This window comes from Xylocopa sonorina, chromosome 5 (assembly GCF_050948175.1).
Source record: "Xylocopa sonorina isolate GNS202 chromosome 5, iyXylSono1_principal, whole genome shotgun sequence".
Taxonomy (NCBI): domain Eukaryota; kingdom Metazoa; phylum Arthropoda; class Insecta; order Hymenoptera; family Apidae; genus Xylocopa; species Xylocopa sonorina.
The window spans coordinates 12,714,570-12,725,971 of NC_135197.1; the positions used below are offsets into that span (position 1 = coordinate 12,714,570).

Consider the following 11,402-nt stretch of genomic DNA (forward strand, 5'->3'; position numbering starts at 1 on the left):
GAAGTTTTGTACTATGTAATCTGCATTTACTTAAGAAATGAACTTCCAAACAATACTGCTGCTTTAATCCAAACAGGAATGCAATTAGAAAATGTTTGCTATATGTATAATGTTTATATTATTTTTTTCAAGTATCATATATAGTATACACAAGGAATAAATTTAACTTTTTATTAAAACCTTTGTGTCTAAACCAAATTTTAATAATATACGAAATAGATAAATTATCTTCATCATTAATATATTTCTGTAATTGCGCAGATCAGCAATTCACTTTGTAAATATATTATAGTGATATATCTTTGGTTTGACAAACAGAGGTATTAAATAAATTGCATCACCTAATTTTTGCACAATAGTGCGTCAATTGCAGTTTGTTGCTTAATTTTATCAAGACAAATGAATAAATCATTTTAAACAACCATATTCATTGATAAAATAACAGACACTAACGGAAAACCTATACATCTGCTAAAATCCAAGAATACAGTGGCCTTAATTGATGATTCAGAACTCTATATTCTAAATTACTAATTCCATCAGTGTCATACCTCCTAGCGCTATTTTCAAGATTTTCAAATCTTGCATTGCTGGGGGATTCTTTTTTGTGTCTTAGCATATAATATTGAGCAATGTCAGGTCCAAAACGTGTTATCTGAAATGTAATTCAAATATAAAATATAAATCAATATTTCGTGATGTTATTATTGATGATAACAGTGATGACTATACTTGGAAACCCCTCGATTGTAAACGACTGTAAAAGTCATCATCTTCTCCACCCCATCCATAGAAAACATTAGAAAATCCATTAACTCGTTCAAACTGTTTACGAGTTAATGCTATTGCGCCACCAAATAAACCTGTATATGGTAAGTTGTATCGGAATGTGTTCACGCTTGAACTCATATGTCTGGGCATTTTGGTGCATGCATAAATATTGTCAGGATTTTGAGGTATCAAATCAATATCTTGAAAAATGAAGCAATGGAAGTCGTTCACTTTGTTCGCCTCTGCATATCCGACGTTAAAAAGTTTAGCACGATTGAACTCTCGCATCGGGCTTTGTTCTATTACAAATATTCTATAATCGAGATTCTGGGCTTGCAAGAAGGGATGAATGTAATTCATAAAAATGGTGAGTTGCGCTTGACGGTTCCTATATGGTAAGATAATGGCCACGTTGAAGAGAGGGTGACAATTTAGGGGTTTCCACTGTCCCCCTGGTAATATGCCTAACCGCCGTGCCATTGCCACGGGATCTTCACGAGGATGTTCCTCGGGATAGAGCAATTGCGATCTTCGAGAATTAATCGTAATAGTACAGGAGTTATCCCTTGCCGGATAAGATTTCTCCATTTCATCGTATATATCCTCCGTTTTTATGAAAGTGTAATGGGAAGCAAATCTAGCTGGATGCAAGCAATAACTTAGAAGTAAAATGGTAGTGATGATGTACGATAATCCGCGTGCATAGTCGTAGAAAAAGGCGACGAAAATTTTCACGATGTTAACGATGCTTCTCATCCTAACCTTTAACTTCAACACTTTGTCGCAATTTCATTCAATCAAGTACATAATATTTGTTTTAAGATTGTTTCACAACTGTCAAATTCATTGGTAACTTCACTATAAATCAGAGTATCATATTTTATAACTCGAATGAAACAAAAATAAATATATAAACACGTACTTAAAAGTGTATAGATGCAGACGACGCGATAAACCTGTCGATTCTAAGAGTGGAATAAAACGATACGCAAGCGCGATATCTATTACCGCTTTAGAGGTAAGAGAGAGAGAGAGAGAGAGAAAAAAGATACTATAAGAAAGAGTGAGACAGATAGTGAACCTCTTCTAGAACCCGTGGCGCCATCTCTGTGAAGAGTGCTGAAACTAGTTCCCCGTTTAGTTCAGCGCTTCTCACAGAGATGGCGCCACTACTGTAAGTAGTTCACTTCGCTGTCGGTACTGCTGTGCGAGCAGTTTGAGCACTTTTCACAGAGATGGCGCCACGGGTTCTAGAGTGGGGGTCGGTATTATCTGTCTCACTCTTTCTTATAGCTTTCTTATATATCTTTCTCTCTCTTACTTCTAAGGCGGGAAATATAAAATAAATTAGAATAAAACTATTGAAATATACATCCCAACACAGCTTTGTTACAGTAAGAACACTGTGAAATTATATATTTATGTTATTTATAACCGCGTGGCATCAAAATCATCGAGGAGACATAATATTATATTTTGTTGAAATTCGAACGTCATATTATCGGTTAATTTTCTAGTTAAATAATTATTTGTATTTACTTTTAATAAAGGCTTTATTTAAAGCTTCATATAATTGATTAACTTCGGTTAATTTTTAACATGTCAGATGCTTGGTCAACAGCATAAATATCGACGTAAAATAGATTTATATTTACGAATAATTTATATTCGCGTTTTTATGGAATTTCAGTAGTTATATTCTTTTTACGTACTACTGTAGTCAATGGACTCGAATTGGTTGCGGAATGTTATCCAATTTGTGATCAAGTGTCGGTATGTTTAACCAACGAAAGACATCTAAAGTGTCTTTCACAAATTTATCCATCATAGATTGAGTGTGCCTTGGTGTCGGAGCTAGCCTTAACTTTTCCTCCCCCTTTGGAACAGTTGGATAATTAATGGCTTGGACGTAATGCCCCTTATCTTTTAATAATAAATCAGCTAATTGACTGCATAGTAATGGATCACCAATCTAAAAAAAACGATAGCGTCTGTATAAATATAACAGCAGAAGCAATTTTTGACCAACTTGCATTGTTCCAGCAACTAGATTAACATAACTCAATGTACTAATTGAGAGTTAACCATGGTAAAGGAAAATGTACCTTTATTGGAATAATATGAGAAGGTGATAGTTCCAATGGAAGACCAGCGGAAGATAGAATAGATTTCATATAAGCTACATTCTTCTGATGATTGGCTCTTAATGTTCTTCCTTCGTCCGAGGCTAGAATTTCAACGGCTGTTAAAGCACCATACAAGACTGTCGGTGGTAACGAGGTCGTAAAAATAAAGCCTGCTGCATAACTTCGTATCATATCTATTAAGTTTGCAGATCCCACAATGTAACCACCAACATTCCCAAAGGCTTTTCCTAGAGTGCCGGATATAATATCCATTTTATGGAGCACCCAATCTCTTTCTCCAATGCCAGCACCTGAATATCCATACAGTCCAACAGCATGAACCTCATCAACAAATGTTAAAGCACCATATTTATGTGCAACATTACACAACTCTTCTAAGGGGCATATATCACCGGTCATAGAATGTACAGTTTCGAACGCTACAATTTTTGGTATATTTTTATCTACTTTAGAAAGAAGTTCTTCTAAATGTTCCACATCGTTGTGCCTAAATATATGCTTCGTTACCCTGCTGTTACTTATACCCTGGATCATAGATGCGTGATTTCCAGCATCAGAGAAGATATGACAACCCGGTAAAAGTTTTGCTAAAGTATACAGAGTAGAATCATTGGCGACATAACAAGAGGTAAATAACAAGCCAGCCTCTTTTTGGTGCAAAGAAGCAAGCCTTTTCTCTAACATCTCATGCCCCGTAGAATTTCCTGATATATTTCTAGTTCCACCAGCTCCTGCACCGAACTTATCCAACGCTTCACGAACGGAATTAGTTACAGCTGGGTGACGTGACATTCCTAAATAATCGTTAGAGCACCAAACGGTAATTGGTTTCTCTCCCCAAGAGTATTCCATTGCAGCTGGAAAGTTCTCTGCCAAACGATTGACTTTCTTAAATACTCTGTAAGAATGGTCTTTTTTCTTTTTCATGATCTGTTCATGGAAAAATTCTTCATATGGAAAATTTAGTTTTTCCTCTGATTCCACGCCCGAGACATTAATAATATCTTCCTTAACTACAGGGCTGGCCATTTTCACTGCGTTTTGTTCTTTAGCAAGAAATGGGCATTGCCTGTTTATAGCTTCTTCGACTTGTTGAGTCGCAACAGATTCTTCCTGGGTGCTGAAAAACTGAGACATCACTGGGCAAAGCTGACGGTAATTGATGATCACAGATGTTCCATAATTGCGGATATAATTCGCAGAGAGGCGTGTCAAAAATGGGCAGGGCATGTTTTTCAGATTGCCTAAAACGTATGAAATTTACATGTAATAACTGTCACACATGATATAACATATTGGATCATAGTTATATAATAAGAACGTTCGCTTAAGTGGTATCGGGGATTTCCAGGTTTTAATTTTATTGGAAAGACAGTATCGAGGTCGACCATATAGGAAACTAAGCAACTGGTCGGTAAAAGAGAAAGTGAAAATAAAATCGTAATGATACAACTTGATGGATTGAAAGTCTCTTACCTGTTGTAACGCTGGATAAATGGTATACGCTGATGTAATTGATACACTGACGAGCGAACTAGAAGATGAAAAATAGATGTGCTTGAATATCAAGGTAAAATAACCTCGTGTACCTATGGCGAATAGCCAAATAAACACCAACGGTTAACTTTCGATACCAAAGAACTGACGCGTTTAACTCTGAACGACCTATCACGGTGACAGGTAGGTCACAACTAAAGTTGATTCACAACTGAACGTGCCAGCACCGCGAAGTTTGCTTATTAACAGTCTTAAAAAAGTTAGTCCCACTGAGGAGATCTGACAAGATTTTTCATACGTAAATTCGCTTTCATTGTCCTTCGATAAAATTGTCATGCGCGATTGAGAAAATGACAAATTATCGATTACAAAAGTGATCTCATAGATTCTTGTTAGAGGACAGACTTTAAGATCAAATACGAATTAAGTGATTCTGCGGAAATAGAACTGTTTTAAAGGAACCATATAAATCGTATGCGCATTAATCACAAGTAATTCTTTTGCTACATTGTATGACATTTGTTCTATTCTGTTATTATTTCACGCGAAACATGTGCGTCAACAGTACGGCTTATATAATTATATTCTACGAGTCCTTGAAACAAGAATCCTCTGTTGCGTATGATATTTACAACAGAAGATAAAATATAATTGTTTGTTAGAACTATACATATCGTGCAAAGTGTAAAGATTGTTTCAACGATTCTGGTAACACGTGTAACGTTAATACAAACGCAACCCGATAGTAAAATTATTTAAAAGTATACGAACAAATTGTTCTCGCGTTGTCGATGTGGTAATTACTTATTTACCGACATTGCGCGCACTAATTCGATGCAAAATATTGAATGCGTGATATCACAATGATTTTTACACATTTCCCATTCGGTTAATCGGTGGTCTGCGTTTGTGTTAGGTTCATAAAGCATCAGAATCGTCACTTATACAGGAGACATTAATCACACGATTTAATTTGTTAAAGGTCGTACGAGGAAAAAGAGATCCTTTTCCATTCTACTTCTACGTTTAATTATATTTGTTACGTATGCACTTACGTTCAATTGCAACAATATTACAAGCACTCACCATAATATCACAAGATATATTAGTAATATTAGTTAACTTGTATGGAAGATCCTGATTTTTTTTAGAGACCTCGTGTATTGCAATCGATAGCACAGCGTCTTTACAACTGACAAAGTCGCGGTTCTGTCGCATGTAGTATTTAACGAATCATTCTGATTACATTACACTTTCCTTCTTTTTGCAAACTCATGCTAGTCGAACGTAAATGAACAAACAATCATTGTCAAATCACTAAGAGGATGCATGGTTATTAAAATTCAGAACACATCTAATAAGTTTATGCGTATAAGTTTATCCTACTCAATCGGTATTTGTTCTGTACGTAAGTGCCTCATTTCCGATAGCGATACATAAATATTAACAAGTATCGTAAACTTGAACGAAAATTATATACTACTATACAAATGATTTCAACGCTTAATGCAAAAAAATACATTTATCAATATCGTATAAGGAAATACCGCTACGAACGCCTGAAAAAGCGATAAGCTTCGATAAATTTAATTTGTCTCTACTACCTAATTAAAAATACATTAGTTTTTCCCCGAGTAACTGTTATTGTAGCAAACGCGATATCGTACACATCGAACAATTTTCTTCGTTATTATTACTATACACATTGTTCTGCGTATACATTGTTTAAATGCGTACATATAAGCAATAATAACAAGTGATTTCTTGTCTCGAAAATTTCGTTATCAGTTCTTAGCCTCAACATCTCAATAATTTATCATATAACGAATAAGTACTTTTGGATTAGATATTGTCGCTAATTATAAAAATCGAGTAACACGCAGTGCTTCTTGCGGTTTCGTAGATACGTTTGCATCCTACTAAGATAAATATTACGGTACAATTAGAGCGCCACGTTAATTATTACCAGGCTCGGTGTAAGAAGAAATATTGCTACTATGCAGTTGTCGTTTATTTAAATTATGCTCTACTGTCTCTGTTGGACAATTTTTCCAAGGACGCAGAGGAAATACGAAGAAGGAACGATCTTAGTTTACATTGATCGCTCAAGGGGGCATTAAGACCGTTCCGAAGAGAATACAAAGTAGCGTATGCAATATTTTTTTCAAGAATACCGTTAAATAATTCTCTTCCAGTTCCCCCCACCGGTATGAACGTCGACGAAATCCACCTTGTTGCTGACTCTTTCCGTCTGGAATCTTGTCTCCTTTAAGCGTGTACGTGTAGGTGGCACACACCGAGATACATCGTGTATATTCGATAGAAAACGAACCAATCAAAACGCGACAGCACTGCGCGGCTACCCTGGCTAACTTCTTGCAAAAGCCACGTCTTCGACAGGCAGTGCCTTTTGGATAAAGAATACTGCTCCGTATAGATTTAGGAATAGCACCGTAAATTCACGATGCTACCCAAGTGTTTTATCTTCCTCTCGTTGGTCCTTGCCACCGTTTTCGCCGAAGAAAAAGATGTGCTGGAGCTTACGGACGAAACTTTCAGCCATGAATTAGAACGGCTCGAGAACACGCTTGTTATGTTTTATGCACCGTGGTAAGAATACTTTTTTATCGTAATTACGCAGTTGTAAAACCGCGAATTATATTTCTTAATTCTTATTTTATTACTTCCAACGTGTCTACAATGAAAATGTTTAAAAGAAAGTGGTTCTTAGGGTTCCGGTTTTAACGATTCCAAGTACCGGCTTGTGCCACGTTAGATGAAAACGTGTTACACAAGTATTCATTCTTATTTCTAAGCAAGGAAAATTGTTATTCCTTTTGCGTGTCGTTCCTGTAAAACTTAAATACGATTGTTTAAATGAATATGGAAAGTTATAACTAATCAGGTTTTACATACGTACGTGCACAGGTGTGGTCATTGCAAACGATTGAAGCCAGAATATGCCAAGGCTGCTGAGATGCTTTTAGGTAACGATCCGTCGATCACTCTTGCCAAAGTGGATTGCACAGACAGCGGAAAAGACACCTGCAACAAATATTCGGTTAGCGGCTATCCAACATTGAAAATCTTTTCCAAAGGTGATTTTGTTAGCGATTACAATGGACCCAGAGAAGCTGCTGGTATTGCCAAATACATGAAGGTATTGAAAATTTTGTTAAAATAAGTTTACAGATGTCTGGTATGTAGAAATGATTATTGTTAATTAACTTAAATATGCTTTAGGCGCAAGTCGGTCCAGCATCCAAGGAACTAACAGGAGAAGATTGCTTGAAAGCATTCTTGGATTCTGATGAAATAGGTGTTGTAGGTTTCTTCGAGAAGGAAGATTCGCCATTGGCAACGTCCTTCCATGCCGTTTCTAAGAAACTTAAAGATAAAGTCAGATTTGCTCATACAACTGCCAAGTCACTTTTAGAGAAGGAAGGACACAAGTAATTTCTTTGCATCAAATTAAGTTTACTTCAATGGTTGCGATAAATATGGTGTACTTACAGATGTTTAATTTTCAGGAACACTATCATTTTATATAGACCGAAAATACTGCAAAACAAATTCGAATCGAACACTGTAAAGTATGACGAGTCTAAAGGAGATATTCAGGAATTTATTAACAAAAATTAGTAAGTTCTATAAGTCATTTTTCTACCGAAATTTAAATGGCAAATACTTGCTCTAACTAAATTTTTATTTCAGCTTTGGTATTGCGGGTGTTCGTACGCGCGACAATGAAGGAGAGTTCAAAAATCCACTGGTTGTCGCGTACTATACTGTAGATTATACCAAGAATCCTAAAGGCACAAATTATTGGCGCAATAGAATTATTAAAGTTGCTAAGGACTTCCCCAAGTTGAACTTCGCGATTTCTTCCAAGGATGACTTCCAGCACGAGCTAAACGATTTTGGAATCGATTTCGTTAAAGGTGATAAGCCTGTTATCTTGGCAAGAAACGCTAACGGCCAGAAATTCGTCATGAAAGATGAATTCTCAGTGGACACGTTCGAAGCTTTCTTAAAGGACATGGAAGCTGGTACTTTAGAACCGTATCTGAAGTCTGAACCAATTCCTGAAGATAACAGTGGAAGTGTCAAGGTCGCTGTAGCCCGAAACTTTGACGAAGTTGTTATTAACAACGACAAAGATACGTTGATCGAGTTTTATGCACCTTGGTGCGGTCACTGTAAGAAATTGGCACCCGTTTACGATGAATTGGGTGAAAAACTTGCGAACGAGGATGTTGCGATTGTGAAGATGGATGCCACTGCTAACGATGTCCCAGTACCATACGAAGTTCGAGGATTCCCAACACTTTATTGGGCACCTAAAGATTCAAAGAACAATCCAGTGAAATATGAAGGTGGCAGACAACTCGAGGACTTTATTAAGTACATTGCCAAGCATGCAACCAATGCACTTAAAGGATATGATCGCAAGGGCAAAGCTGTGAAACCGAAAAGCGACGAATTATAATTTTTTTCATAACAGATATATACAATTGTTTAATAGATCTTTTGATATAATATCAGCAGCAGAACATGGAGTGAAATCTTCCTTGTGCGACTTACCAGTGTGGCGAATGTGCGTAATAGTTTAAAAAAAATGTAAAGGCTACAAATTTTTTAGTACGAGAGACAGGTTTAAGTGAAGACAAAAATTGAAAAGAACATTCAATAACTCTGCGTACTGCATTTATTTTACAGAGTATTTGGAAAAGCGAAGTGAAGAATAATTAGGATAGGATTGTCTATATATATGTAACTTTATAATACTATATATCAAGGTGAGAGAAACTAAGCAGAACTGATTTAGAGTTATCATGTCATTGTTTTTCAGATTTAAGAAATTACCTTTAAGACACATTTTCCATTCCACGTTTCATATCTGACATTATATTAGGTTGAAGTTCATACATTATCTTTTCATTTGTATCAAAAGTAAAATAAACTTTTCTAACAAAATTTAATGCACCGAAACTAACGATATCTCTCTTTCTCTCATTGAAGTAATTATAGTTTTTAAAAACCTGATATATGTGATTTCTAGAGAATGCAAAAAATTTTGTTCAATAAAACTTTTAAATAAAAATTTCTTTATACAATTATATAGTTTGCTTTATGTAACTGATATACCTTCACAGATTCCTTATAAATTTTGGACAACTCACTCGTTGGACATATTGAATTGTCTCAAAAGTGGTAATTTATAAGTATTGATAAGTAACTTTTATTATTAATTACAATTTATTATAGCAATCATGGAGTAAATATCTTATATACGTATATATATATTAAGGCTATAATTGATTATAGAATGATCTGTTATATAAAACTCAAGAATCTTACTCCCGACTTGATTTTCCTAATGGTAAAAAATGTTTTTTCTTCACTTCAGTTACACTGAAAAAGTATTACATACAAGTGATTAAACTCTTGCCCTTGGAAGTATCTCCTTCAAATTCATTAGTTACATGATGAATTACAACATCGCACAGAACTACGGAAATATGGAAAAAATTGTATTTCCTACTTTTTTCTTCGTATTTTCGTTTCATGTGTACAACACAGGTATATCCCTTTAATGCTTGAAATCAAAGTGATATGATACGCTTACCATACGTGTATATACATGCACGTATATATTGCAACATTATCATAAGAAAATGGGACAAAACGATACGTATTTTTATTGCTTTTTCATACCATGTGAAAATCAAAGAAATGCTAAAAAAAAAAAGGAAATATAAGACTCGTAAAAGGCAAAACACCTCATCTATTCCAAGAACAATGATAGTTTACGTACAATCTTTAATCCTATATGGACCAAACATGTACATACATGTAAGACAACGAAATGTTAACTTTATCGCCTACTTTTTTAACGTAGATAATAATGAATTTAATAGATGCCATGATACATATAAATTAATATCATTTTGATCCTTGTTAGACATAGAACTTCAAGTCCTTTATGATTCATTTCTCGGCTTAGCTTTGTGCACTTAACATAATCTTTTTTATAAAAAAAAAAGTGTTTTCATTATACAGTTTATCCATATCAACCGAGACTCAGTCTCAGTGACTTTTCTATAATATTTGATAACTTTTATTCTGACATGGATCAAGATGATAAGTAATTTTTACGAAAACACATCAATCTCTCGTGATCCATAGCGTATCCTTATAAAAACTGCGGTAAATGTTTGTACAAATTTTTAGTAATTTATTTTATAATCTGAAAATATGATCGCACTTATTGCAGCGTTGGAGAAAGAGTCCATAAAGGATTAACTGATACAGTCATAATTAACAGTACATCCTTCGGAAATAATTATAAAAGAACACTTGCAAAATTTGCAACGGATTTTGATTCGCAAAAGACAATGGTTTTGGATCTTGAAATTTTTATAATGACAATTTCTTATTAAATAGCATCTTTTTATTTGAATACTATAAAAGACTTGACTATTCATTGATTTCTCAATTTGTTTTGTGCTTCGAACAGTTGATGGCGATCTTCGCCCTTTAACAATAGAAAATTGGCATACCTATGTTTACTTTCTTGATAAAAAAATCAAATTTTAGACCGTTGCAAAATTTGACCTGCAACCTTACGGAGTTTCGGTTAAAAGCGTAATTCAACAACAGTAGTACTGCTAATTGTTAAAAAAAGTTTGTTGAACACAATTCCACAGTCATTCATTAAATCAATGGCCAAGACTGCATTGCAGTCGTTAATTTAATAGTTCTTGCAAAAAACAACTACCTTATGTGAACCTTACAGATTAGTTTTTAATAGAAGACGTGTAAGAGAGATTAAAAGTTTAGAACAGCATGTATACAAATGAAAAAAAGAAATAAAAGGGAGGAAAAATACAGGGTGACTTAACAGGCTCGATAATCATTTTACAAAGGTAACTTGAAACTAATAAGTTAATCGGTGTTTTCTTTCTCTTTTTTTCTGAAGGGCAT

General features: G+C 34.8%; 3 protein-coding genes across 3 annotated transcripts; 1 reads left to right on the forward strand and 2 right to left on the reverse strand.

The window, feature by feature from the left end:
- Positions 1-362: 362 nt before the first annotated feature.
- On the reverse strand, positions 363-1,689 carry LOC143424025 (beta-1,4-N-acetylgalactosaminyltransferase bre-4). The gene is made up of 2 exons (XM_076895827.1): positions 733-1,689; positions 363-655 (listed from the first exon to the last, which is right to left on the reverse strand). Exons 1-2 carry the CDS (start codon positions 1,525-1,527, stop codon positions 461-463), a joined length of 990 nt encoding a protein of 329 aa, XP_076751942.1. The 5' UTR covers positions 1,528-1,689; the 3' UTR covers positions 363-460.
- Positions 1,690-2,296: 607 nt separating this feature from the next.
- Alas (5-aminolevulinate synthase) lies at positions 2,297-5,576 on the reverse strand. The gene is made up of 4 exons (XM_076895076.1): positions 5,502-5,576; positions 4,395-4,452; positions 2,877-4,162; positions 2,297-2,743 (listed from the first exon to the last, which is right to left on the reverse strand). The coding sequence occupies exons 1-4, from the start codon at positions 5,502-5,504 to the stop codon at positions 2,492-2,494; spliced, it is 1,599 nt and encodes a 532-aa protein (XP_076751191.1). The 5' UTR covers positions 5,505-5,576; the 3' UTR covers positions 2,297-2,491.
- A 1,041-nt stretch (positions 5,577-6,617) lies between these two features.
- On the forward strand, positions 6,618-9,397 carry Erp60 (disulfide-isomerase A3). Its single transcript, XM_076895474.1, has 5 exons — positions 6,618-7,025; positions 7,344-7,575; positions 7,659-7,867; positions 7,946-8,056; positions 8,130-9,397. The coding sequence occupies exons 1-5, from the start codon at positions 6,880-6,882 to the stop codon at positions 8,902-8,904; spliced, it is 1,473 nt and encodes a 490-aa protein (XP_076751589.1). The 5' UTR covers positions 6,618-6,879; the 3' UTR covers positions 8,905-9,397.
- The last annotated feature ends 2,005 nt before the right edge of the window (positions 9,398-11,402 follow it).